Below are 27,819 nucleotides of genomic sequence, written 5' to 3'. Positions count from 1 at the left end.
ATGCAGTACGTCGGAAAATTCGTGTCTACGGTGTACAACACGATCACCCCCAACATCAATCCCGCAACCTTGAGTGGAGCCATCGATGTGATTGTTGTCGAGAGAATCGTCGACATCGAGGAACAGGTCGAAGTCGATGGGCAAGGCAATGTGCTCTCTGAGTCAGAGCGTAGCAAGCTTCCCGAACAGGAGCGCAAGTACAAGACTGTAAAACGTCAGACCACCGAGCTCGCAAGTACGCCCTTTCACGTCCGCTTCGGCAAGATGAGCGTACTTCGTCCAGGCGAGAGAAAAGTTACGCTTCATCTCAACAATTCCACAGACCCTCTCCCATTCGCCATGAAGGTCGGCGAGGCCGGCGAAGCGTTTTTCGTGCTCGAGATCGATGACGAAGAAGAGCGTAACAGCATTCCCGCCGACTTGGTGACGAGTCCAATCCTCAGTGCAGCTTCCAGTCCTGTCACCTCGCCAGAAGACGCCGACGAAGCCGATGCACGGAACGGCTCAGTCACCGAAGTAGAACCACTCGAGCTCGGACAAGCCGAACAGCCCCTGGCTGAAACGCACGAATCCGACCTCACCTCCACCGATCCAGACCGAAATTCGAAATCCAAGCTTAAAGAAAACAAGCAAAGCGGTCAGCCAAACGACCAGGGCGATCTCAACGTTCCATTCGACACTAGCAAGATCGGCTCGGGCGCTGCTGCAGGTTCCGACTCAATACTGAACAAGGTCGGCTCCGCCGCCTCGAAAGCAAGCGGTGTCATCGGCGCTGCTGGCATGGCTGTCATCGGCGGTACCAGCAACGCTCGTCTGGACAAGACGGCCAAGAAGGCGCAACGCTCCGACCATGCCAATACCATGACGGGCGCTCCAGTCGACGAGGATCGTGCAGACGCTCACCATTACGAACCTGAACAAGGCGATGCACAGGGAAAGCAGCGACAACAAGAGCACCAAGGCGCAATCGAATCCTCGACTTTCATACAGCCAGCCAACCTGACTGAAAAACTTGAGAGGCAACTCCAGCAAAAGGCCATGGAGGTGGTCGAGGACGAAGCACAAAGCTTGAATGATGAAGACAGTATTCTCAGCATTGACTTTGGCGAGGAGGCCTATCCGGCGCCATTCGGCGCTAGCACAGGCTCGAAATCAAAGAGCAAGACCAAATCGGTCGCATCCATCCATCACTCTGAGTACCTCGGTGGAAAACGTCTCAAGCCGGTCCCCATCGCCAATGGCAATAAAACTATCGAACCCGCCATGTCAGATGCCTCTACTCACGTCCATCGACACAGATTGCGACAGGAGCAACGGCGCCGCACGGACGACGTCAGCAAAAACGACGATAATGACGACGACCATACAGCCGTTGATGAAAAAAATGACAATCAGCCTCAAAAGGTCGGCCCTGTAGGCTCTGTAGCAAATGATCGGGCCAACGACGATGACGTTGTGGGCACCGTCAAAGTTAAGCATCGTAAAGAAGACCTACAATACATGCTCGACATGGACGGATACAAATTGACCCCAGATGGCGAAGATCTAGCATACCAAGAAGGCCATCGCTTTGCTGACGAAATGCCTCTGAGTCGGCGTCATGGTGGTAAGGGGCGCAATGGTCACCCAGATTTGCTCAACGGCCCGGGTCATCGACACAAAGTCTCTCTTCCTGGCACATCGACCACAGCAATGCGACGTGGCTCAGGCTCGCGATCCCACCGACCCAGCTTCTCGGTCGACTACCGTGCTCAACGATCTTGCCGCCCGCAGAGCCGAGAACGTGATGCTCGCCGTGAAAGCCTAGATGATACTGCTGCTGCTAACCTATCCAAGTTCAACTCGCGGTACGGATCCTCGCATCTCGGTGCACTTTCCGGACAGAGCGGCCATCAAGACGAGCTCGAGCTGTCGCGTGACTTGGCACGGCTTGCTCGCATGAACAGGACCACTGACAACGGTGGTGATGGGCGCTCCAGAGGCAGACGCCAGCCCAGAACCACAGAGTCGCTCCGTCGATACTCGTCGCTCTCCAGCCGCAACAAGCGGGCGGAAGACAAGATGCAAGCTGCATACCAACGTGATGGTAGCTCAACCAAGTCGCGTCACATGCACGAGTTCTCGTTGTCGGATACCGAAGCCGAAGTGCCGAATGCCAAGTCAGCGTCTGGTCACAACTCGATCGACAACTCGACGGAGGGTTTGGCGAGTTCCTACTCGGTATCTCAAGTGGTCTCGAGCCTCCGAGATCTGCGTTTGCCGAGCGAGGAGGCGCCGCCGGTGTACCTGGATGACACGAGCGCAGCTCATCTCGGTCTCTCGGGCAATAGCCGCTGGCAATGGTCAGACCCTGTTGGAGATTCGTCGGCATCCACACCCACAGGCCAGCCCAGCAGCGATCGACGACACACTCGATTTGCAAGCACTGACGGATACGAAGCAGGCCATACCTCGGATGCATCGGCACTTGATGCACTGCGTCGACACACAGCGGGTGGAGAGGTGGAGGGCAAGCTTACGAGCTCTGAGTCGGAGCCGTACACGTTCTTACTGCAGCTCGAGGACTCGTCGCACTCATTCGAGTTGAGTCTCTGCTACGGCGATACGTTTGGACAGGATGAAGAGGATGACGAGTATGCTTTCCTCGAGAACCGCGTATCGTTTGAGCGCTTTGCACATGATCAGGACGTGGTCAACGACGAACGTCTCGTGATTCGCTACCACGACCGATACCTGACCTGGGAGAACGCGTCGGCTGTGCTGGCTACGCTGTCTTTGTACCGCCGTACGCTGTCGGGCTTTGCATCGGCAACTAGCATCGACCAAGAGGCCGACGGGGCTGTATCGTCGTCCACGTCGAGCTACTGGTCGCGTTGGTTCAAGAGGAGCAGCAAGAGCATTCCCGATCTCAAGCAAGCGGCTGCAGATGCGCAGACGGCCAACGAGAATGTTGCCGGGGCAGCCAAGCCAACACAGGCTGCGACGAGTGCAGGGGCAGGTCCCGAGGCTTGCCCTCACAGGTCCAACACCGACTCAGCGCTGCTGCAGGCGGATAAACGTGACGACGAAAAGCTCTCCGAGATCGCATCAAAGCCGTCAGCAGCAGCAGTGGCCGCTCAGAGAGAAGGTAAGACGTATGCCAAAACGTTGCGTCTAACTTCAGACCAGCTCAAATCGCTCAATCTGCGCAAAGGGTCCAATAGCATCACCTTTTCGGTGACGTCATCGTACTCTGGTGTCGCCACGTGTTCGGCGCGCATCTTTTTGTGGGAGTCGAAACACAAGATCGTCGTCTCAGACATTGACGGGACCATCACGAAATCGGATGCGCTCGGACATGTGTTCACCATGATTGGACGCGACTGGACGCATATCGGTGTGGCCAAGCTGTACACGGACATCGCTCGGAATGGGTACCGCATCATGTACCTGACTTCCAGAGCGATTGGGCAGGCGGATTCGACCAGGGATTACCTCAAGGGGATTCGACAGAACGGGTATCAGCTGCCTGATGGGCCGGTCATCATGTCTCCGGATCGCTTGATTGCGAGTCTGCACAGGGAGGTGATTCTGCGCAAGCCCGAGGTGTTTAAGATGGCGTGTCTGCGTGATATCGCGAGGCTGTTCGGTGCGGATCCGAGGACAGCGCATTCGCAGTCGGAAGGTGATCACAAGCGCTTGGACACAGAGGTGTTGGAGAAGGCGCAGAAGGGGGCGGGGGTGGATGAACGCCCCGATGCTGGTACTGCCTCAACTTCGTCGACCGATACTGCCAGTGCCGACCCACTCCAAGACGCTGCGGCTGCGTCGGACGCGAGCAGCATCAGGTCGGGGAACAAGCTGAGCCCATCTTCATCATCAATGTCTCTGCCGACACTCGCCTCGGTCGACCCGCTATCCGCTCCAAGGAAGAAGGAAGAGCACCCTACCCCGTTCTACGCCGGCTTTGGCAATCGGATCACGGACGCGCTTTCGTACCGTAGCGTGAATATCCCGTCTTCGCGCATCTTTACCATCGACACCAACGGCGAAGTCAAGATGGAATTGCTCGAGTTGGCCGGCTACAAGTCATCCTACATTCACATGACGGATCTGGTGGATCAGATGTTTCCTCCTATCACGGCCAAGGAGGAGAAGGAACCACGCAAACCGGAGTTCAACGACTTCAACTATTGGCGTCCTGCAATCGTGGATGTCGAGTTGCCGGAAGATGATGAATTGTTGGGAACGCCGCCAGTAAGTCCAGCGCTGTCGGCGAGGAGTGGGAGGAGCTTGAGGAGTGTGAGGAGTGTTACTTCTGATTCGGGTGTTGTTTCGGGAGGCACGGATGGCAGGGTGGTGGGAGCAGGTGGTGTGGTGGAGGATAAGCCCGGTCGACTGTCAAGGTTCGGGTTGGGTTCGTTGGGTCTATCGAGAAAAGGATCGCAGCCGACGCCATTGGAGCACGCGAACACGATCGGGCCCGGGACGAACATAGACGAGGTGGATCGAAAGACTCGAGCGACATCGGCGGAGCCAGCGCTGGAAACGAGCGGAATTTCGACGTCGATGAGTGGGTCGTCGTGGACTGCGCCTTGGCGAAGGAGGGCGGCAAGTCCGGATGCGTCGGATGCGTACACGCTTCGGGCTACGTCTCCGCTCGTGGGGCCGGTGATCACGGCAGAGCCTGAGATGGAAAGCGAAGACGAGGGACAAGAGGAAGACGAGGGACAAGAGGAAGACGAGTTTTACGACTCGGAGGGTGTGGATGATAACGACGATGTGAGTGACTTCGGTGGCGCTCGAAGTCGGCTGGACAGTTTCGACGCGGCAGTGCAGGCGGATGCAGGTAGCAGAATGGTGGTGCAGCGTGTGGCGAGTGCGACGAGCAGGCCGAGCGAGGATGAGGCCGATGAACAGTATGACGACGATGAAGATGACGTTGTCGACGACCCGCTCCTCGAGACCGGTGAAATCCGCTTCGAGTGGAAGGGCTAGTATTGTTAGTTGCGCTTCTCGTCGCCATCCGTTTTCTCGGTTGGCGCACTCACCACTTGAATGCTTGTATGTCTCGACACCCGAACCGTAATAGAAGCGCAGATGTAGCTTGGCTGCACTGTGGTATTGTAACGAGCAGTGTAGTGTGCGGCGTCGAGCCGCTTTCAAGGTCAACTTGAGTCTCTGACAAACGGCCACGTGCCAGAGCTGGAGGTATGTGGCTTCGATCGACTCAAGGCCCTGTGCAGGATGAAGTGTCACAATCGTGGCTATGGGTTGATTGTTGAATGTGTGTGGCGTGGTGGCGCAGCTTTTGGTTGGCCAACCATACGGGTGCAGAGAGCTTGGAAGGTGGCGCATGATTCTGTGCGCATGTTTGGTGTTTCGGTGGCTGTGGACGGAGTCGCGATGGCACAGGCAGCATACAGGAGATGGGCTGGCGCGCTTTGGGTTCGCGCGCAGAAGCGAGGAAGCGGGGAAGCGGGGAAGAGAATCGACGATGGGGCCATATCACACGCACACGTACCCAAATCACACAAGCGTCGGGTAGTCATGGACCAATAAGCGCGGAGCGTTAACGGGAGCGAGAGACGGCAAGCAAGGACCACGCTTGTGCGGATTTGGAGAGCGACAAATGCGGGCTGACGAGGCGTCGCGTGCGCGATCGACGATCCGTAGAGCCGCATTCGCCGCAGCAACATCAAGGAAGACCACGGATTGGGTCGTCGAGCTCGAGAAAATCATGCAGGATGTGGTCCATGCCGCAGCAGCCAGAGCGCCGCTCGGCGCCGTCGATTCAGCGTTCATGTCAATCACGAATCGTAGCACAAGCAACTAGTACAGGAGATGGACATGCGCACGTTGCCCGTGCGCTGCGGTTTTCGAGGCCCCCCTACAGACAGAGCCGAGAAACTTAATAAGCGCTCGCACCAAAGACTGTGATAAGAGCCTCGGGAGTAGCAGAGTGCTTGCAAGCTTGCTGTTTCAAGCTGCTTGCAGGTAACTGCCATCACGAGAAATTGATGCATGTGAATGTGCGAACTAAACTAAGTTAACTGATATCTCCAGAGTGTATGGTGGGATGAAAGAGTGACGTTTTCGGAAGCTTGAGCATCATAGAGCCGACATTGTCTGTGCAGCTGGCAAGCGCGTTGATCATCGAGTGTGCTGCAAGATGTTAGGTGCTTTAGCTGCATATAGGAGCAACGTCGTAAAGTCGTTCTTGTTCCTATCGTGGTCTTGTGGCGTAAGGACGGTCTGTGCAAGCTAGAATCTCGAAGGTCATCGAGTGTGCTGCCGATGTAGATGCGGGTGAAAGAGAGAGAGAGTTATAAAACACGATTCGGAAGAACGGTCTATGCGGTATGGCAATAGTTGCGCGCTCAGACAGCGCAGTAGACATCACCGAACGCCCCACGTCTCGTGCAGGATGCAAGATGGATGCGGTGTGGTCCAAGTTGCCAGACCTAGCCACCGCTGCTGTGTGCACCTCCACGATTCTTTGCGCTACACCATATGGCATGTGTGTTTCGAGCGACGTCGATTTGCATCGCGCGAAAAAATACACTACGCCGCTCCTGCTGCGCGCCAAGGTGTCTGGATCCGTACGATGGCTACAGCTGAAAGCACAAGTGATCGCCCGTGCTGTGCGCCTGACCAACCGCTATTGTGCGGCATCAGAGATCAAGAACGATCCACATATCTCGATGCGTCATGGCCTGAATCTGCCAACAAGCCAAGTACTGTATCTATGTCGGCCCACTGTCGCCACAGGTCCGTACTTGCCCCTCCCCTTGCCTCTGCCACGTTAGTGTCACAACCACAGCTCAATTCGGCCTCACCATCGGCGAGCAACCTATGCCTCTTGCCTCTTATTCAGCAAATTCAGCTCAGCCTCGTCTCCAACGTGTCGCATAACGTTAGCTCTTGGGTGTGATTTTCAAACTTGTCGCCGTTGGCTTCGCAATACCAGCGAAAGACATCGTGACTGTGCTGCAGATTTTCGTCATGAGATTGAATGTAAAAGTACATGTGAAGTATCTGTGACCAAGCTTGAAAAAGGGTGACCGATCGGTCCGTTTGCGGATGAACAGATGCTTATCTCTTCCTGTCCATTCCGAAGAGTTGACTGTGGGGTCAACTAGAGCTCCTGTGTACGGAATTTGGCGCAAGCTTCGCTATACAGATGAAGCGTTTCAACATCTCGGCACACCCTGTGCACAGGCGTCGATCTCGCACCTCCGCTATCACCGCAGCATCCACCCTGTCTCCCTACCTCTACTGCCGCTACGAATGGTATCGATACTCATTCCGCTCTTCCTCTCTAGACACCTCGGCCGAACTCTCGCCTTCGTCCCTCATCGCAATGTCTTCTGGCTGCCTTGTCCTTCGTCGTTTCCTCCTGTCGAGCCTCTCCAACACTTTCCCCTCTGCTGCCTGTGGTGCGTGTGCCGAATTGCTCGCATTCGACGCTGCTGCTCTCTCTGCCCACACAATAGCCTTCTTGCCTCTACCGCCAGCACCTCCTCTTTTACCCGCGCATGTAACGTTTTCATCTTGTCCCTCCTCCTCGTCCGTCCAGGCATCCGCGTCTTCTCCTGCAATACCATCGATTAAAATCTCGTCCTGTTCATCTTGCGCTTTCTCAATTTCGACGATTCGGTCACCTCGACCCGCACGTAGACCTTTGAGCTTCTGCAACCGACGTCGAGAGGTAGCTGGATTCGAAGTCTTGATGACGGCTGCATCCGAGGTCGAGCGTGGCGATCGCACTTTGCTTGCCGAGGCAGCGCAAGTGGCCGCAGCGCCAGTGATGGAGGAAGAAGGATAGGCGAGCGGGGTGGAAAAGCTGAACGAGCCGGAGGCAAAGTTGGCCGCGGATGGAAAACGTGGCGAGGCGGAGCTGTGAGGGATGCGGTGAAGCGATCTTCGATCCGACGTCAGATCATCTTGTTCGCGATGCGAGGGAGTCGAGCCATCATTGAAGCCACTTCGCGAACGCTTGTTGCTCTGCCTTGGCGAGTCTGAGGTCACTTCTTGTGACCCTGATGTCACTTGAGTTGGTGACCGCGGGAAGCTGGTTTCGGCCCGGTGCTGGTGTTGTTGCTGCTGTGGTCGCTGATCCATCTGCACCTCTTCGCCATCGTCCTCGGCGTCCGCAGCCTCGATTGCCTCGATCCTTCTCTGCAAGTACCCTTTGAGCCAGTCGCGATCCTTGTCCCACAGCTCGAGCACATGTGCCAGAGCATGCGCATATCCCTTTTCATAGCTTGACTTGGTCGCTGCAACACCTTGCCGGTACAAGGTAGTAAGTCCCAGCGCGGACGAACGGAAAAACGCGTTGAGCTCGTCCTCGGCAGCTCGAAGATGCGCTGTGCGGCGCTGACCTGACACCTCCTCCTCGCGGAGACTGGTACGCAGATTGGAGAGATCCATCTTGGACTCTACGGGTTGGGAATACTTGCTGAAAAGCGAAATTGTACAGTTGCGGTGCCTGATAAAGACGAGTGTATTCGTCCGATTATAGGGTGTAAGCGCTCGGACAGATGTATGCCTGTGGTTGTCGTAAATAACGTGAATCGTGATCGTAATGGTAATGTATCGTTGTCGTGAGGTGTGTGTGTGAATGAATCCAGATTCACAATTAGGTCGGTCGGTGGTGATGGAGGATCGAGTGATTATGACGAGGACTTGTCCGGTGATGGTTGAATTAAACCCTTTGACTCGCCTCACTCACAAAACAAAACCCAACCCAAAAAAAAAAAAAAAAGGGAACTCAGAAATCACAGAAAATTCAATCACACAGCAGCTGCGCACAACAGTCACAGTCTTGATTGGCTACACGCAGGTCCTCACGGTGACTCTCTGTTGCTCAGCTCCTATAATCGTGAATCGAGATCACACTGTGCCGCGCCTCCACATGTTCACTATTTAACTACTGCAAGCTACTGTAAGTTGGCCTAACGTGAACTGAGAGTTGCCATCTTAAGCCATACACGCTGGCAATCACAAAAAACATAGTTACTCACGACTCACAGGATTCGCAGGCGAGTGATGAACTCCCAAGAGCTGTTCAGCAGCGGCTAGTCGTGGTACGACAAGTTGCAATCAAACAAGCTTGTCGAATACATTATGAATACACAACAGCTTAGCACGAACGAGAATGCGAACAGACACTGACATGGTGAGCGGCAGCCGAGATTGCGACGCACGACACAGGGTATGGAAACATAGACGCATTGGAATTCATGCGGATCACCTGGCAGCAGTGCCGTTGGGAGCAGTCGGAACAGGAGGCAGACCTCCCACTTCGTCGTCGTCGTCTTCATCGTCGTCATCATCCTGGGCAGCTAGGGCAGCTGCAATCTTCATCGCCTCGGCCTCGTTACCGTAATGTTGGTTCCTCTTGGCAGCAAAGGCGGCGTGCTTGGCTTGCGTCTCTGGATCAGGGTCCTCCTCTTCCACCTCGCCATCATCAGCCTCGTCCACGTCCATTTCGTGCGCCTGTTGTCGCACGTCGCTCCTCTGATCATCAGCAGCAGCAGTTGTTGCAGATCGTGAGCTGGATCGTCGCGACGAAGGGCTCTTGGGAGGCAGCGAGAACGAGGGTGAGCGCGATGTCGATCTTGCCGAAGTGGGTCTCGCCTGAAACTCAAAGGGTGTGGAATTGTTGGTCGAGTCAACCCCTTTCGCAAGCTCTGCTGCGTCAAGCTCGACGGCGAGACCTAGACCTTCGCCTGGTGCGCGTCCCGCGTTGGCGGATGTATTGGCAGCGAGTTGTTCAGCTGCCGAGCCGCGTCGACTGCCACTCGAGCTTGCGCTCGGAGCAACACCATCCAGATCAAACAACTCGTCATCGCCGACAGGATTGAGCGATGTGCCGTGAACGAAAGGCGTCTTGGGCTCGTCGATCTTCATGCGAGCCTCTTGCTGCTCGCGCTCGATCTCGTGAAGCGTCAGATTTGACTCGTCCCATTGCAGCCTGTTGGCTGCATCCTCGTCGTGGCCCAGTGTTTCACCCTGGGATGGTCTGCGCTCGGCGGCATTCTTAAGGATACCTTTCGGTTTGGGAGCAGCGGCCGAAGGAGGCGGCGAGTGTCTTGGGCTCGACATGATCGATGTGGAGTTCATACAAGGCTGACTAGCAATTGTGAGCACGACTTGTAGGCGCGAATGAGTCGGCTTGATGCGTTGAGAGGTGAGAATTTGACAAGCCTGATGATGGTATCACGATAGAGATGGAGCGAGGGAGAGACAGGCGCTGAGCGCGCCAACGAGCCGCCAGCCTCACTTAACTTAGTGCAGCACTCACGACTCAAGTTAGTGCAACACGGATCACAGTCACGAGTGGAGGTTACGGAGAGCTCACTTGGCTGGCTGGCCCGTGGCGAGCGAGGGCGACTCAGCACATTCGTGATTCACAGTCACGAATTGCAACCAACAACTAAGTTAACTCACCTCACAATTTCGTGAATTAATATATTATTATAATAATATCATGAATCAAATCACAATATCGTGAATCGGGCAACAAGCCATAGAATAATGACCTAGCTTTGAATCTGAGTGAATCGGCACCCCGATGAGGACGTGTTACTTTGAAAATCACAGGTGCGACACGCAACTCACGACTCACGCTTTACGTGTTTGAAAGTGTTACTCTTCTCAGTTGACATTCGTGATTAATGGTCCGTATCTCCATCTCCTACACCTTCACCATCTCGTACTTTCCAACCAGCATCACTCGCTCGTCATGAATGTTCTTGATCCTCCCACCCGGCCGCAAGCCGGAGCCTCGTCTTTCGTACTTGACTACTCGACTGACCCATCGCTAAAGCCATCAGCAAATGCAAAGCTGGATGCACCGCAGCACCAACAAGAGCAACACCAAGATCTCTGGTCGAGCATTCTCAATAGCGTCAAGAGCTCCAAAGCAATCTCGACAAAGAATATTGTTCTTCTCGGCGAGCCAAAATCCGGCAAGACGTCGCTTCTCTCGGCTCTCGCTTCTACATCACCCCTCGGTCTTGTCAGCGGCAAATCTGCTTTTCCTCCGTTCGCTACCAACACGCGCCTTGACGACAAACCGGCATCCGCGCCAGCACCACCGGCTACCTCAAAGCTCGCATCAATGCCTGATGACCTCGGCCTCTCGTATGTCTACTTTGACGTTGGCGATGAGAAGGACCGGGACGAGATCGTTGCCCGCGTTGGCGCATACACCCTTCATTCCTCCGAGCCTGCCTACACGTCTCTGCTTCCGTTTGCGTTTCCTGAACCAAACTCCTCGTACAGCGAACGTGACAACTCTGTCATCATGGCATCTCTCGCCTCGGAAACTCTGTCCACTTCCGCTGCCGCTCCAGTCGACTCGGATCGCACCTTTTCTACTAAACCATCTATTGACTCGCTGAAAGAGTCGATCGTTGTGATCTTGCTCGACTGGGAGCAGCCATGGACGTTTTTAGAGCATCTTCGTAGCTGGCTCAGCATCCTTAGCGAGCTAGTAGATGCTGCCGCTGATGGTGCGCTATCAGCACAGCAGCAGCGCGACGTAAAATGGAGCACTACTCGTGTGGCTCTAGACGAGATGAAAGAACAGCTCGAGGCATATATCAGAACATACGCCGAGCCGATGCAAAAGGCAACGCAGTCGAGTACCGCACTCGGCGTCGATCAGGCGAAAGGTGCTGCAACTGCAACGCATGAGGCGTCCACTCCGAGCAGCGCGGATGCTTTTCCCGCTCCGCTCACCAGCGTCAGCGCGCTGCTCGATGGCGCGGATGCAAATCCGCTGAGCGAGGGAACGCTTACTGATAACCTTGGCATCCCTATCGTGGTGGTATGTACAAAGGCTGATGCCATCGCGCGCCTCGAACGCGACAAAGATTTCAAGGAAGAGCAGTTCGACTACATTCAACAGGTGCTTCGAACCATCTGCATGAAGTACGGTGCCGCACTATTCTACACTTCATCTGTGCGTGCTCAATCAATCGACATCCTGCGATCGTATCTCTTGCATCGTCTTTTCACGCCATCCAGCATCGGCTCACAGCAGCAAACCGACAGTGGTAACTCCACTGCGCCATCAGCACAAACCAGCGCGGCGGCAGGAGGAGTGGCCGTGTTTGGCTTTGGTTACCGTGCCTCGACCACGGATCGCGACACGCTGCTGGTGCCTGCAGGTTGGGATAGCTGGGGCAAAATCAAGGCGCTTCGTGAACCGTTTGATTGCCGCAGCATTGCCAAAGGCTGGGACAAGGACTGCGAGGTTGAAAAGCTTCGTCGAATACGTCGTCTTGAAAAGACGAAACAGGTGGAAGATGGATTGGAAAAGGAGCTTCAAGCAGAACGAAAGGGTGACGCGCCGTTGGATGTTGCTGGCGGAGGAGACGAGGTGCAGTCGGCAATGAAACTGTACGAGGACATTGTTTCGGATTGGGAGGCGGCACCTGTGGGCAAGGACGCAGCTAACAAGGTGCGCATTCCGGACGAACAGACGTTTCTCGGGCAGCACCATGCGAGCTTGCAAAAGGACCCTGATTCGACGTCCAGGTTCAGCAAGCGAGGTGTCGTAGGTCCGATGACGGGATCGAGTGCTGGGCTGCCTTCGGTAGAAAAGCTCATGTCGCGCGAAGCCAAGGTGGACGCGGCCGGGTTGGCGCAGACCGAAGCTGCACCGAGCACGTTGCGTCCACGACTGGAAACGTCCTTGTCCAGCTCGACGTCGAGGAGAGAGTCGACTTCGGCAGCAGCCGCAGCAGCGGTGGCAGCCATGACGGGTGGCAGTGCAGACAAAAGTAGCCGCCCGACAAGTCCTGCCGTCAATTCAGGTACCACGTCACCGGGAGCACCAAAACAGTCCGAGGTGCTTCACAGCTTCTTCCAGTCTTTGCTCAAGGATAAGGCGTCCGGTGTGGGCCCGCCAAAGGTCGACAGGTTGAATAGGACGTCGTCCACCGCGACGCCTCGGAGGGAGTTACCTCCGAAATGAGGCTGTATGTTTTTATGCTAGATGGTAATGTAGACGGGCCAATCGCACGCCATGTACAGCCGAACAAACCAAGGGTGTGCGCGAAGGCGGTGTTGCACAAACTGAGTGATGCTAATTGAACAGGGTATCTTGGATTGCGTGGGCGTGCAAGATGAGGTGTCGAAGTCCAGGAGCGGTAAATGCGCTGGCTGGGCTACAAATTTTTGTTCATGTGCTCTGATTCTGGCATCTGCTGCACCTGCTTGCTACTAGCTGGCAGCTTGGCGAGCTCCTTCATGAACCTGTGCGAATCATACGAACCAAAGCTGGCTAAGTTTAAGTTTGTGGCCTAGATAGTCGTGGTTGGGTTTGCGATTGACAAGACTCACCAGTTGACACTCATCCATAGTCCGACAGCCAGAGTGAATAGCGCGATCACGTGCGGATTGTAATTGGTAAGGAAAACGAGGATGGAGAGGACGAGAAAGAGTCCGTAGAAGGAGAAATTCATGATTCGTTGTGGAACAGTGTTGTATTCTGGAGTGAACACCGAGTGGAACAGCGCTTCCCAGAAGGACGGTGCGCCATGGTCGTTCTGGGATGAGTGTGATGTAGATGAAGTTGCGCTTGTTGAGGTCGACATCTTGAGTTGAGAGCAAAGATCGCTTTGCAGCGTTGGTGAGGAGCGGAAAAATCGACACAGGTGCGGGTCGCGCGTTGGTGTTGCGTCTTCTCGATCAGAGCGTTCGGATTTCGGATCCACCAAAATTCAGGGTCCAATTCGTGATTGAGTTAATATTTCCAACACACGCAACAGTCGTGAGTTGTGAGTCGTGAATTGCGTGTCAGCGTGAGCGGTGAGCGGTGAGCTGTTGAGATGTGTTTCGTGTTTCCATGTTGCTTCTCGACTTGTTGCTACCGCATCATCTGTTTCAGGCAGAATGTTGGCGTCGACATCCAGCGCATCCACGACGCTCCTCTCCTCGCGCTCGGTCGAAGGAGTCAAACATCTCTATCGCACTATCCTGCAGCAAGCGCGATTGCTTGCTTCAACGCTGGACGATCCCGTCATCTTGTCGTCACATCGATTCTTGGCTCGTAAAAACCTCGAGCCACTTCTGTCCTCTCCCACGGGCGTGCTCGCATCACGCTCGGAATGGCCACCTTCGACAGACGCAAAACGCATACGCCGCGCGCAGACGCATCGTCGTCACTTGGCAGATGCCAACTTTGGTTGGATGCATAGCGTTTCGCGTGCTCTGTCCGTCGCCTATGCACGCACCGGAAAGCTGCGTCGTGACATTCTCACGGACTTGACCACCTCGAACTTATCTGTCAACTCATCCTCAAAGCATGGTGGACAACATTCGAAACGTCACTCGGGTCCAGGGACAGGATTCTCAAGGGTGCTACAGACACTTCTCATGAGCACACCGAGCATGAACGGGGCAACAGTCAAGAGCATCAAGCATCTGACGGACCGACCTCCACCGCCGTTTCTGCCTGCATTGGACGATGCGCTAGTCAAGTATTTTGGAAAGGCTACGAGTAAGAGAAGGGTCGAAAATGCCAAGCGCAGGTTTGCAAAGGCGTATCTGAAAAAAGTGTCAGTTCCGGTGGATGTGGTCGAGGTCGACGTTGGAGGTGGTGCCGGGAAAGGCAGGATTAAGGAGAGCTTGTTTGAACATTTGGAGTCCAAGGCTCGACCGCCGTGCCAAGGTGGAGCCCAAAATTTGAGCAATCGAGGACAAGTGGAGCAACCTTGTCTACGCAGCGCAAGACTCAAGATGGAGAGCTATCGGTCACGCTTCGCATCTTGCGCACACCGCAGCCGTGCATTGAGAACACACGGATGGGCGTCTCACCCGACCGACTTTACCCGACCACGCGCGCAACGACGACTGTACGCCCGACTACTGGACGACGTCCCCGTTTTGCTCGTCGATTCCACACAAGCAATTGACTCAACTGACACGTTACAGCGAGCGAGCAAGAAGAACGATCCGCTGGGAATCCGTTCAAAAGTCGCAAACGTAAGGCTGGACGGCGCTGTGAAGCTCAAGGTGGTCCGTTCGAGATTGGCTGTAGGACCCAAGATGCGTAGTGCAGAGGTGGTGCCAAGAGCATGCTTGGATCAAGCAGAGGTGGAAGAGCAGAGGAACACCATGATCCGAGGGTTGGATGCTTCTGAAGTGTCGTTCCTGTCCAAGCAGGGTTTGCTCTAGGTCTCACACCAAGTTTGAGCCGAGCATCGTCGATGCATCGAGGATGCGATCGGCGATTCCGCTGGTGGATGGCGAACAAAAGTCGATCGGCTGTGCTGTCCTTACACTATACCGAGGTATAAGGTGCTTGCGTTCCGCTTGGCCTTGTCTCGTCTCACGCGACTAGTCGATGCTGTTCAGCCGAACAGAGAAATCATACGCAAGATACAACTCAAATGTCATCTGAGCTAGGACTTGCGTTTGGTACAGGAATGTGTGCACGAGAGAGGCGTATGATCTGCGGGGCTTAAATTTGCAGCAGCAGCAGCAGCTCCTTGATGTAGCTTTATGCACGATTCAAGCCTGATTTTCGTTGAAGCTGCACGTGGAGCGTGGAGGGTGAGAGAGAGAACCACCAATCGACGAGCAGGAAAGTTCGGATGATCAATCCCGATGCTGTGGGACTCAGATCTATGCATGGGTCGCTTGCATATCCAAGAGACCATGCACCTTGCTTGTTACCCTTGCACCTCCCGGTGCGAGTGTTATTAGCAAGCCAGCAAGCCAGTGAGCCCTGCGCATGTTTAAGACTTGCTCGCGTATGGCGAAAGAGTTTATCAAAAACGCTCTATTCTCGTCTAATTGCGCTTGGTGAATTGGCGAACCGACCAACAAAGAGCGAAAACATAGCCTCTGGACACAAGCGAGGAGCGGGCGTATCTCGAGTTGTGCTCTCTGGGGCAGCGCGTGTAGGCTACGCCCGGGTGGCATGCCCAAGTGGGTTACCAGCTTTGCGCGTTCCGGGCTTACCTCTGCGATTCGAGGTTGTTTGTGGCTCCGTGTTCACGTTGTGGATGCGAGAGAGTGAGTGGTGAGTGGAGCACCCCAACGAAAATCCATCAACCGTGGATGGGCGAGATGCATGTTCGGGATGAGCTAACTTAACTAGCCAACTTAGATGCACGAGCAGATTTTCGATTCGGTTAGCCTCCCGAAATCACGGATCACGGTTCAGGTCTAGAACAATTCACGATTCGTGATTCCAGTGCAAACTTGAATGTGATTGATGAACAGACTCAACAAACCATTAGAAGCAGCACAGTCTGATCGAGAGGTGCAGCTGATACTTGATCAGACAAGACGGGCACACTCTAAAATGGCACCTGAGCGTTGCTGGCTTAGGTGGCAACTAATGCCAGCTGCAGCCAGCGATCGGTGCATGATTGATTCGGACAAAGAAAGGCGATTCCAACCGATTGTCCTCCATGAATCACGAATCGCCCCGTATCATGTTCGCATTCGTGATTCACGACAAACGCCTCTCGCCCCACCAAACGTGAATCACGAGGAAACCAGCCTGACCTCATCCCAAGACCCGCCCACCACCTTTCGCGTTTTCGCTCTGAAGAACCCTCGAAACAGCGCTCTACAAGGGAGACAACGGTCAATAAGGCGAGATTCACGATTGTGATTGGCTTGGGATGGATGACGATGGGGACGACGATCTTAGCTTGGATCGAAACCAAAACCCAAAAACATACTGTATACATATTCAGAAACCCAACCACGGGTTTCCTACAGCATCAACAGCACCAAACGCAACATGTGACTGTGCTGGCTGGTAATTTGGATAATTCACGATTATGATTCACGATTACTATTTCACGATGAGGGCGCGATCCAGGAAAACTCAGCACCGATCCTCGTTTCCTTGCATACATTTACGATTTAGACTCGCAATTTAAGCTGAGCATCAACGCATGCTTGGCCGGATGAATGACAATCGTGAATGCAACGGTGTGCATCTGTCGATACGCAGCGGCAAGGCTCTCGGCAATCCATCGAATCGCTTCTCCGCGCATCGGGCCTATTTGACAGCTTGCTCTAGCTGCTGATTCGCAGGAGGGCGAGATCGTGGCGGGTCCGCTACACGTCACTCGTGACTTTTTGCTCATGACTTGGACCAATTCAGCCACTAAGTATTCACGAGTGAGTGACGACAGAAAGATCATACAGTGGTGAATCACGAATGCAGCCGACCGATACACGATAATTCTCATTTTCCACAATTACAGCTGCGGCGAGGCGAGGCGAGGCGAGGCGATGTGAAGCGAGGCGGGCGGCAAAGTTGGTCTGGTTCCATCGAGTCTCAGTCGGATGACACCGATCGCGAAAGAAATTAAGGCTCACCAGTCGCGCGATGCCTCATGCACTGCTGTTGCATGCGATGGCCTCCGAGATCGAGCCGCCATTCGCATCGCATCGCCCCTACCCTCTGCTCTGCTCAGCTCTGCTCTCAATCACGAATCGCCATCCGACTCACGATTCACGATTGTCTCGGTTGGTCATCGACCATCTCTGCTCGCGTTGACGTTTTAGACTCTGTCCAAGTCCCGCTTTTCACCTGCCTTCTCCGGTTGCACTGTTGCACTGCATGGCGTCGTAGCCTCGCCCGTGGGTGTGCCTGGCCTTGCATGTTGACTCACCTTCAGATCTTGAGGATCGTTGTGGAGTGAGTGCGTCCTGAATAGCATTTTGCTTTGTTTCTTTTTCGTTTTCATGGTGATGCGTGGCAGCTGCTTCTTGTCTTGACGGCTGCTCTCTTGTGTCATGAGGTATATGGGTCAACTCTGCCATCTCGGTCGACTGCCGAAATAGAAGGCTGAATAACCTCAATACCCCCCATTTCTTCAACCGACGGGTCGCTTTCCTACATCACCATCATCATCAGCCCCACCGACCTGCTCTCGATATATACACGCTACATCGGCTCAGTCGGTCACTACGTGGGTCTGTTTCTGATCGTTGATCAACCAGCGTTCTCCTCTCCAGCGCGGCTCCCGTGGCGAGTGCTTGATTTTACCATACGACCTGGTCACCTCTGACAGCCGCATTCACTCTTGCTCTTGCTCGTCTTTATCCTCCTGCTCAGCCAGGTGCAGGTGCAAGTGCTAGAGCTCGCGCTCGCGCTCGTGCTTGAGCCCTATCCATCATCCGTCCATCACCCTATACACACCACAATGCAGACACTTGCCCACCTATCACCCAGCGCCTCGTCTAGCGCTACCCTCACACAGCTTCCTGTGTCGCTTTCAGCAGGACAACGCAGGCGGAGCTCCACTCTCCCTTTGCCACCCACGAGCGAGTCGAGCTGTCCTCGTTCAGCATGCGTCGGTTCCGCTAGACAGGCTTCCGCATCGAGTACTAGCTTTTGGTGCAACGACGTCGATCGATTTGAGCGCCAAACCACGTCGTCGCCCACATTGGCTGCTCGTGTCGGCTGCATGGTCAGACCAAACCTGGCTTGCAAGAGGCGTCTCTCTGAAGCCGATATGATCTTGGCCCGTCGTCGCAAGAAAAGCGTTCGAATGGCTGTTGCTCACGCTCGCCGAAAGCGCCGTTGGGGCCTGCCGAGCTCGCTCAGCACTCGTCGTAGCTCGATCGCGTCCAATGCGTCTTTGGTTGCTCCGTGGCGCGCGGCTCGCCAACACCAGCGCCGTCAACGTCAGCTGACACCAGATTCGTCGATACATGCCAACGAGGACGCTTCCGGCTGTGCTCGTACCCCTGCGCTGATCACAGCTGAACACAACAACTCGACGAGAACCGAGGTGCTTCCAGAGCTTCGTCTGCTCTCTGCCACGCGCACTGCCCCTATTGGCTGGTCACACTTTTCCGGTGCAGCGGCATTCAAACCGCACATGGTCGAAACGTACGATGAGCTGCATGCCAAGCGTACACCCGAACAACAGCGCTTCTGGCCCATCATCGACCATCAGCTGGACCACACAGGCGCGCGCATGCTGTCGCTCTGCAACCCCTCGCCCTATGCACTTGCTGGCAAGTCGGCGCAGGACGAAGAGCAGCGCACTTTGCCCAAAGCAGCCGCGCCGCTCTCGCGTTGTTCCATGCATGCGTTTGCGACAGACTCGCAAGCGATGGCTTTTTCGGACGAAGACCACTCGCCTTTGACACCAGAAGCACCGCTTGAACGTAGCCAACGCTCGTCGACGTGTCGTGTTTCTCGTTGGGCGCGCAATGTGGTCAACACGCAAGTGCAGCGCCACACGCACCTCTCTCCTTCGGCCACGCTGTCGGCAGTGATCGACTTTACTCGCGCCCAAGCCAGCCACAAGCACGAGCTCCAACATGCGGTCGCCACCCCGCCACAGTCACCAGCACGAAACGCCTATGGACAACTCATCCACTCGCCCCCCTCGCCACACTCTGACTACGTCTGCAAACCTCAACTTGCACCGCACGCTCCGCTACGCATCGCGCCTCGTCAGCCAGCCTCTTCCGCCTCGCAATCCAACGACTACTTTGGTCATTGGGAATCCTACCTTTGTCGTTTCGGCAAGGAGTCCACTTTCTGACTTGTACATCCCACTCTGTTCCTCCATCGCATTGCCTAGACTCTATAACATTATCATCGTTTTCGTCGCTCGCTGTACACTCTAATCCCTTTCTCAACTTGATTCGTGTGCCAAATTGGAAAAGATCGAGCATGAGCCCGCTGCGTTGGCAGCGTCGAGTCGTGAGTTGGAACTTGGTCAACGTTAAAGCCAATCGCGCTCAGCCGAATTCACGATTAAAGCGTTCTCGCGACGTGCACGTGGCAAGACGTGGGACACGTTTGATTCTGTTAAGTTGCACTTTGAACCGAGCTTTGTGCTTTCGTCGTGGCTGTGACACACCAAACTCTATCGTGTATGACTGTGAATGGTGAATGGCGATTAAAACTAGAGACGAAAGTGCGTCTGTGAAGCGAGAATTTGCTCGACTTGGTGCAACAACGGTAAGAAGACGGCTCAAAGCTCGAAGCGCTGTACAAATGCTTTGATGAGCTGCATGCCTTTCTTGTGCGCATCCATGGTGGGCGTTCGGACGATGATGACGGCATGACTGTTCAAGACGTCTGGGAAATGCGCAAGGTGTTTCTTGACTTGTGGGAGGAGGGATGCGTTGTTGAGGTTCGAGAGGATGCGGTGCTGGGTGGGTAGGAGGGGTTGTTGTTCGGGCAAAGACGCGTACGAGGAGCGCGGTGCAAACGTGGTGGCGTCATTGGTCTTGGTTATGTATCGACTGTCGGAGGGCGCGGGAGACGCCATAGGAGCCGATGTGCGCACATAGTCCTCTCCCACCTCTCGAAACGTCTCTTCCACCTCGGCCTCGACGGTGGCGAGCAAATTGGCGACTCGCTTACGCTCCAGCTCTCCCCGTGTTGCCGCGTCGAGCTTGACCAAAGTGCTAACGCTCTTTTCTTTCTTGCCGTTCTTCCGATTTAGCGAATCGTCTTGAATCACCGGATCCTTTCCAGACAAACCCGCGTTCTCGACCGCCCACAACCTCTCAAACTCTTCCACCCTCCTATTCGACACCCTGCTGTCTGAGCGCAGCTTGTGCAGCACCAACCCCACCATCACCGGCAGCACCACGGGCAAGCATAGCAGTGCTACGTAGTTGAGCGGGAAACGAATCGGGAAGCGTTGAGGGTTGAGCATCCATGGCAGGTTGTTCGGTGAGAGTTTGGCCGCCAGTGTGCTCCAGAACGGTGTGGTTTTGTTGCAAGGCTTGGTGATCGAGAACGACACTACGAGCGGTGGGTGGTCAGGGTCGCGGACTAGGTGAATTTGGTCCGCAAGCACGAACGGATCGTGCGCTTCGAAGGCAGCCGTACGGTAGCTCACCGTCAGGTCGGCTACGGCATTGGCGTAGACGTCAATGCGTGAAAACAGGCGCATCGCCGTGATAAAGTTGAAGCGTGGATCCGAGAGCGCTTCTATCAGACAGAGTCCCTCGTCCTCATCAGACTGCGCGTGCGCATGTTTGGGCGTCTCTTGCGTAGATAGATGCGAATCAGCCTTCCATCCTCGATCGGCCAGATATAGCTGCTTTCCGGTCCGACCCAGATTCGATCTGCCCACTGCAGCCGCGACTTTGCTAAACATAGACCCGGTCAGCGTCACGCCCAAGTGCGGCGTCGCAATCGTACTCATGCTAGCCGCCACCGGTCTCGATGTAAACATCAACTTTTTCCCGGTATTGCACTTGCTCTCCGCAAACAATCCATCCGAATACATCACTCCAGCAGCATACCTTATCACCAAGCCACCCAAACTGTACCCTATCAAACTCAACTTGGCCACCTTCGCATTTTCGTCTTGCTCGATCCTCTCCACTTCTCGATAGACGTCCTTGATTAGCCGCTCTGCGCACCAGTCGATGCCGTCGTACGTGTGATCGCCCGAGTTCACCTCGCTGTTCAGAACGACCATGCGGATATGGTTGGTGGAATTCGGATGCGTTGAAGCCAGAGCTGAGATTGTCGACGCGCATTCTGGAGGCGTCAATGTGCAGTGTGGCGAGATGAGTCCTCCATGGTACTTGGCGAGTGTGGTGGCAAGATACTCGGTATTGGCAGGCGAGCCCCAGAGTCCGTGGTGGATGACTACGAGGTGCACGCTCCCAGCTAGCATGCTTGTTCCGAGTGCTTGCGTCGATGTACCTTGCAACAAGCAGCGTAGCTAACCCAAGCCAAATCTGCGTCGACGACGTCGAGATCGTCAATAAAGCCTCGCAATCGGCTTGCACAGTCATCACTTCAACCGCTCAGTTGAGCACAAGCAACACACGCGCGTTCGTAACGTTTATCTTGACAGTTGGCGCGCACGTTGACGCTTTATCTCATGCACTTCACGCTTGGTGCTTACGTGTTTGCTTCACCGTTCCGCCGTGTCGTGATTCGCGTGATTCGCGAGTTGAATTTGCGTTTCCACTTCTTATCTTTTCGCAGTGTACGTGGCCGCCTCACCGCCGTACACGTGCTAAGTTAGATAACGACACGAGAGTCCGACTTGCTCTGAACCCTCCATACCGTCCGTCCTGGCACACGCTGTGACGTGCGCACGCGCCTCGGCGACTGTCTCCTTAAAACGACCCAACATTGTGTAGATATCTATGCGTGATGCGTGGTGGTCAGACAGAAACGCCGCTACGCTGTGGTATACAGTGCAAGCAATCTGCGAATCCTGCGCCAACGGGGTGCAACTCTATCCAGTGTCACGGTTCGTGATTGTTTCCGTACCTATATCGCTCGTAGCCAGCCGCTACAACCTTTTACGATCGTGAACAACACAATTGACACCAATTGGCGATTCACAGATATCAAGCCTCGCGCCATGCGTCCGTCACACGTGCAGTGCACACTTTCCGAGACTCGCGACTGTTGGCGTCGAAATCGACTCGAGATCGAGACAATGATAACCACGAATCGCGAATGTCTGTATATTGTCTCTCTATGTACTGTCTATATGGTGACCGTCTACTGGGCACATTTCTGATGTCGACCAATCTCGTTCGTAGCTGCGTCTGACTGAGCCTTCCTGACAATGTGCAAGAACAAGCTCTCTAACGAAACCGGGCTGATCTGATAACCTATTACACCGGCTTGCTCGCACTCGACTCTGGCACGCTCCAGTTTCGCAAACAGCGCCGCTACGCTATCGCCTGCATCCAACGGGATCTCGAACCTGGCACTCGCCTCGTCCGACGTGCTCGCTCTCGGGAAGAGCGTGGTCACCAACTGTTCGATGCGCGCATACGCCTCGGCCGAGCCTCGATAGTGCTGTGCAATGTCGAGCTGCAGCTCGTAGCTCGGATGCGTCTTACGCAGGTTGGCAATCGTATCGATCGCCAAGATGCGAGATGCCTGAATTGCCACCCTCGACGCCAGCGCTGCAGCCTCCTCCATGCTGTGTGAAGTGATGAGCGTCGCTCTCCCTCGGCCTGCTCGACGTAGCGTCTGCCACAATCCGCGCTTGGTCCATGAATCGACGCCCGACGAGAGTTCGTCCAGCAGTAGAACCGAAGGGTTGCCGAGCAACGCGATCGCCAACGAGAGTTTGCGCATGTTGCCACCAGACAATGCGCCAGCGCGACGATCCGCGTACTGCGTCAAATTGGTCAGATGCATAACAGCGCCGACATTCTCTCTGCGCTGCGTGGCGGGGACACCTTTGATCCGTGCGTACGTTCGCAGGTGCTCCTCAACCGTCAGTAACGGATCGAGACCATCGAATTGCGGCACAGAGGCAATGTGAGATCGTGCCAGCGTACGCTGCTGCGCCACACCAATACCTGCAATCGTAACACTGCCTGCATCCGGTGTAAGTTCGCCACGAATCAGCGCATGCGTGGTCGTCTTTCCACCACCATTGATACCCAGCAACGCCACCGTTTCTTCCCTGCGAACGCCGAGCGAGACATCGTCGACCGCAAGCAGCTTGCCGTACGACTTGTTGAGGTGCTTCGCCTGTAGCACGTCATCGCAATCCGCCGAGTCGAGTCGCATCGCTTCTTCGCGCACACCCTGTCCAACGTCTTGCACCTTCGCCTCTTCATCCGCGCCGTCGCCCACTGCGCCTCGGCAATGCTTGTGGCGCACCAAGCCGAGCCAAGTCGGCAAGAGCGGGTACCCCGAATCGTGCGCCACCAGGATCGCAAAACATACAATCGCCCATACGATCGTGTAGATGATCGGTGCACCTAGAAGATCGATCGCTGCGATGCCGCCGCTCTTAACGCCGCCTCTACCGTTGCAGAGTAAGTTGAACAGGTTGACGCTCACAAACCCGGCTCTGGTCATGCTGACACTTGGCGCAAGGATCGCTTCCACGTAGTACGCCGCATCTAACGCTCCTGCCAAGCCATTCCCAACGTAGTACGTTACCGTGAGCATAGTGGTAGCAAAGTAGATCAGAAACGCGAGCACGTTCCACGCTGCAACAATGGCAAACGCTGCGAGCTGATTTGGTGCCAAGAGCGAAACCACAAAGCTCTGCAGCGTCGAAGATACACCATGCAGGAACAACACCACCCAGAAGACACCTTCGCCTGCAAACTGATCCGAAGCAAACGTGTACACAACCGCCACGGGCACGGTGCTGATAACAATGACGGGAAGCTCGGCGACCAGGTGACCCAACCAGAGAGGCACGGCACGCATCCCGTTGGTCAGCGCCATCGCCTTAACGCGGTTGTTACGCTCCGCAGATGGGTACAGAGTGGCGAAGGCGGGCCATACCGCCTGAACCAACCCGAACACCACGGTCCATTTGAGTGCTGAGCCCAGACCGTTTCCTAGTGAGAGGTTGCTGAGCGGGCGGTAGAGCGACGTGATGGTGGGCGAGCCATCCGTACCACCACTGCTAGTGCCACGCAGGCTGGCAAGTCCGGCGTTGCTAACAAGGTTCAGCGCTGCGATCGGAATGAGCGCCCCGTTGTCTGCAATGTACGAAAATTGGTTCCTTCCACCGGTATTGTTGCCTGGCAACGCAATACCCCCAGCGACCCGCTGCTTAGCGTCCCAGGCTCTTGTGATGGACGCATTGTACTGGTCCAGAGGTACGCGGTCAAACGCAACAGCACTGAGGTTGAAACCATTTCCAAATACAACTTGCGCATTAGCTTCAGGCGCAGCATATAGCAGCTCGGTAGAGAACATCGCACCATTCCAGAAGTTTGCGCTATCGAACAGCTCGCGATCCCTGAAGCCACGACTACAGGACGGATTTCGGTCCGAGAAGAATGCCAGCGGCACGATCGAGCCGAGGACAGCAACAAGGATCGCAAAGATGGCAGGAAGGAAGATGCGCCGGTAGAGCACCATGCGCTTGCCCAACTGTGCTAGCGTGAGGGCAAATACGCTTGCGACGCCACCGTCCGAGAGCTCGGCCTCGTTGTGATGATGGCCGACGTTGCCTTCCATCTCGTCGACCTCTTCTTGTTTGCCATTCGATCGAGCATGTTCCGAGTTGAGCGAGAGGAAGACACTTTCGAGAGAAGGGCCTGCCACATCGTAGCTTTCGACTCCGAGCGCACTTTTACGCTCTTCGATTGCCTCCAGCGCTCGAGCTACATGTGTTTGTTCGGTCGACGGAATCAGGAAAGAATCCTGGCCTGCCTCATTCGCTGCAATCTGCTTACTGCCTGGACACACGCCCTCGAGGACCGGGAGCAGCCCGCATCCAGCGGGAGACACGTGAATGGTGCTTCCCTGACCGAATCGTGTCTTGAGCTCGATCGGCGTGCCTTGGCATAGCTTCTTGCCCGGAGCCGCCAAGATGACTATGTGATCGCCGAGCAGATCCGCCTCGTCCAAAAAGTGACTCGTCAGCAGAATCGAGCGCTTACCCCTTTCTTTGAGCAGAATCTTCCAGATGGCACGGCGGGATAAGGGATCCAGACCAGACGTGGCTTCGTCAAACATGAGAAACGTTGACTGGCCTACCAAGGCAGCCGCAGTCTGCAGACGTCGCTTTTGACCACCAGAGAGCTGCGTAGGTTTCGACTCGAGTTTGTGCGAAAGCTCACACTGGGTAAGCAGATCGGAAGCATCATCCTTGGCACCACGACGATGCTTGATAGCGTGGAATAGCTCGACATGCTGAAGACAGTTGAGCTGATTGAAGAGGACATCCTTCTGGGGGCAGACGCCAACGAGACCGGGCGGAGCGGCGCCGCGTTCAAAACCGTCAATGTAAATTTCGCCCGAGGTTTTACGGACCGTGCCACCAACGATGCCAATTGTAGTCGACTTTCCGGAACCGTTAGACCCAAGCAAACAAGTGATGCTGCCGCGTGGCACTTCGAGATCCAAATTGTCGACAGCGAGACTGCTTTCCTTCTTACCGTACTTTTTGGTCAGGTTCCTGATCATCAATGCTGGGGTCGCTTCGCTGATGGATCTGGCTTTCTCCAGACCGCTCGCGTCGTCAAACTTAGACAAAGAGGAGCGAGATCGGAAGAGCCACTGAAAGAATGGCTCTGCAAAGAACAATTTGCGCTCCAGCAAGATGGTCAGGGCTGGGAAGAGAAAGATGCCAACGACCTGCACAATGATTTGACCTAGAACTGAAGGACCTCTGTTGATGCCATCATGTGATGTGGTAACCTTAGCCGGCATGCCTTGGTGCTCGTATGCAGAAATGGCGATAAATTCGTACACGAACGATGCCGAAGGAAAGAGCAAGCCGATCACAATACCACCTCCTTCTCCAATGTGTTTTGTGATGAGAGCTACAATGGCCATCAGGATGGCAAGGGCAGTTGTGATGATGCTTGAAACGTTTGCACGAGCGAAAAAGGTTGCGACAAAGAGCGACCAACTTGCCATCGCTAGACCAGGCAGAACGTGAGCAAAGATGCAGAGCGCTTTGTTGCTCGTCGTCCACAAAGTAGCGGAGAGCGAGCCTCCCATGACGAACCATGCGGGGAGGTAGGCGGCACCTGGGCCACAGAGCCAGCTGAGGAGACGAGGCAGCTGTGCACAGCCCATGGTGGTCAGCAAAGCGGTCATGCCGGAGCCGCGCTCTTCGCTGACGGAAGAGGAAAGGTGCCATACGACACCGAGCATACCAATGAAGAAGGCGAGCACGGTGAGTTGGTCGACACCGCCGAGGAAGCCTCTACGTTGGCTCTCGGATTGTTCGGCATTGGTCTGCTGCGAGAAAGGCTGTTCCAGAGGTGGCTGTGCGTAGAACGAGGAAGGAGCGCCATTGAGCTGCAAGATAGCAGAGTCAACCGCAAATTGCATCGGAAACGTCCTGGTTTCGGCATCACCGCTGTTTGAGCTGACCTTGATCCGGTTCAAGCCAGGATCTTGCCTCAGAGTATAAGTAACGCTACCCTGTGTAGTGATGTTGGTGAAAGAAATGGCGCCGAAGCAAGAGCTAAGGCCATTGAACGCCTGCGGACAGGCAAGGCCCAATTCTTCATCGTCGCTGACCTGTCTGACCAGCGATCGTTGATGTGGTTGTAAACTGTCAAGAACAACATCGATGATCTGCTGCGGCGAGAATCTAGATCCAGCTGCAGATGTGCGCGAGTCAAGCCAGTAGAATGGCTTGCCGTTGAGACTCTCGGACAGAGACCGGATCGCAACGGGTTGACCAAGACCGAGGTCGTTGGTGGTATTGAAGAAGTTCTTTGCCTCGCCCAAAAAGACATAGTATGCGATCGGGACGATCAAGCATCGCAACAAATTGATCAACCAGTAGGAGCGTAGCACGATCCAGTTCTTCTTGCAGAGGGCAAGGAATTGATTGCGTATGATGGTAAAAGACGAAAGCGCTGCGTTATCGCCGCGGCTCGAATCGACATGATGAAGAGACGGGGACGAAGTCGAGTCGTGCTCTTCTCTGCTGACAGTCGCCATTTCTGGTGTGGACTTGTTGATTTGCTCCCTAGGTGGTGTTGAGGAGACTGTCGCTTCGGGGTCACGATCATGACCAGGAAAGACGGACATTGTGATGATGCCAAAGACGATGACTGCGGTGCTCTCGGGATGGTGCGCAAGGCTTACAAAGCAGAGTGTCAGCCCATCCGTGGACTCGTGGGAAACCCAGCTGTTAAGAGGGACAAACAAGATCAACACAGCACCATGCGGTATTTAGGGATGGCGGTTGCAAGCAAGCCCTGAGCAGCAATCGGGACTCGTGCTCAAAGTCTTCAGAGCGGAGCAATTGTGGAGAAACTGAAGTCCATGGCAATCTGAAAAGCCGCAAGAGGCTGACGAGATCACGATTCCATGTGCCGACTGATACCAGTCTTGGCGCCGGAATTCGGATGTTCCGATTCATGGTAGCATCAAGCGTTGTCTACAGA

General features: G+C 55.0%; 10 protein-coding genes across 10 annotated transcripts; 5 read left to right on the top strand and 5 right to left on the bottom strand.

Annotated features, from left to right (window-relative positions):
* UMAG_03463 (phosphatidate phosphatase PAH1) lies at window positions 1-4,977 on the top strand (the record flags this gene model as incomplete). Its single annotated transcript, XM_011391617.1, has 1 exon — window positions 1-4,977. The coding sequence occupies one exon, from the start codon at window positions 1-3 to the stop codon at window positions 4,975-4,977; it is 4,977 nt and encodes a 1,658-aa protein (XP_011389919.1).
* Window positions 4,978-6,341: 1,364 nt separating this feature from the next.
* On the top strand, window positions 6,342-6,894 carry UMAG_03462 (uncharacterized protein; the record flags this gene model as incomplete). Its single annotated transcript, XM_011391616.1, has 2 exons — window positions 6,342-6,750; window positions 6,803-6,894. 2 exons carry the CDS (start codon window positions 6,342-6,344, stop codon window positions 6,892-6,894), a joined length of 501 nt encoding a protein of 166 aa, XP_011389918.1.
* Window positions 6,895-7,263: 369 nt separating this feature from the next.
* On the bottom strand, window positions 7,264-8,412 carry UMAG_03461 (uncharacterized protein; the record flags this gene model as incomplete). The annotated part of the gene is made up of 1 exon (XM_011391615.1): window positions 7,264-8,412. One exon carries the CDS (start codon window positions 8,410-8,412, stop codon window positions 7,264-7,266), a length of 1,149 nt encoding a protein of 382 aa, XP_011389917.1.
* Window positions 8,413-9,231: 819 nt separating this feature from the next.
* UMAG_03460 (uncharacterized protein) lies at window positions 9,232-10,089 on the bottom strand (the record flags this gene model as incomplete). The annotated part of the gene is made up of 1 exon (XM_011391614.1): window positions 9,232-10,089. One exon carries the CDS (start codon window positions 10,087-10,089, stop codon window positions 9,232-9,234), a length of 858 nt encoding a protein of 285 aa, XP_011389916.1.
* Window positions 10,090-10,729: 640 nt separating this feature from the next.
* UMAG_03459 (uncharacterized protein) lies at window positions 10,730-12,970 on the top strand (the record flags this gene model as incomplete). The annotated part of the gene is made up of 1 exon (XM_011391613.1): window positions 10,730-12,970. The coding sequence occupies one exon, from the start codon at window positions 10,730-10,732 to the stop codon at window positions 12,968-12,970; it is 2,241 nt and encodes a 746-aa protein (XP_011389915.1).
* A 193-nt stretch (window positions 12,971-13,163) lies between these two features.
* On the bottom strand, window positions 13,164-13,592 carry UMAG_12231 (uncharacterized protein; the record flags this gene model as incomplete). The annotated part of the gene is made up of 2 exons (XM_011391815.1): window positions 13,164-13,251; window positions 13,339-13,592. 2 exons carry the CDS (start codon window positions 13,590-13,592, stop codon window positions 13,164-13,166), a joined length of 342 nt encoding a protein of 113 aa, XP_011390117.1.
* Window positions 13,593-13,890: 298 nt separating this feature from the next.
* UMAG_03458 (uncharacterized protein) lies at window positions 13,891-15,174 on the top strand (the record flags this gene model as incomplete). Its single annotated transcript, XM_011391612.1, has 1 exon — window positions 13,891-15,174. One exon carries the CDS (start codon window positions 13,891-13,893, stop codon window positions 15,172-15,174), a length of 1,284 nt encoding a protein of 427 aa, XP_011389914.1.
* A 2,999-nt stretch (window positions 15,175-18,173) lies between these two features.
* On the top strand, window positions 18,174-19,529 carry UMAG_03456 (uncharacterized protein; the record flags this gene model as incomplete). Its single annotated transcript, XM_011391611.1, has 1 exon — window positions 18,174-19,529. The coding sequence occupies one exon, from the start codon at window positions 18,174-18,176 to the stop codon at window positions 19,527-19,529; it is 1,356 nt and encodes a 451-aa protein (XP_011389913.1).
* Window positions 19,530-19,964: 435 nt separating this feature from the next.
* UMAG_10445 (uncharacterized protein) lies at window positions 19,965-21,632 on the bottom strand (the record flags this gene model as incomplete). Its single annotated transcript, XM_011391761.1, has 1 exon — window positions 19,965-21,632. The coding sequence occupies one exon, from the start codon at window positions 21,630-21,632 to the stop codon at window positions 19,965-19,967; it is 1,668 nt and encodes a 555-aa protein (XP_011390063.1).
* Window positions 21,633-22,477: 845 nt separating this feature from the next.
* On the bottom strand, window positions 22,478-27,460 carry UMAG_03454 (uncharacterized protein; the record flags this gene model as incomplete). Its single annotated transcript, XM_011391610.1, has 1 exon — window positions 22,478-27,460. One exon carries the CDS (start codon window positions 27,458-27,460, stop codon window positions 22,478-22,480), a length of 4,983 nt encoding a protein of 1,660 aa, XP_011389912.1.
* Window positions 27,461-27,819: the final 359 nt, after the last annotated feature.

Source organism: Mycosarcoma maydis, chromosome 9 (assembly GCF_000328475.2).
Source record: "Mycosarcoma maydis chromosome 9, whole genome shotgun sequence".
Lineage (NCBI taxonomy): Eukaryota > Fungi > Basidiomycota > Ustilaginomycetes > Ustilaginales > Mycosarcoma > Mycosarcoma maydis.
The sequence above is the reverse complement of the archived record's forward strand: the minus strand, read 5'-3'. Positions and strand labels throughout refer to the sequence as shown.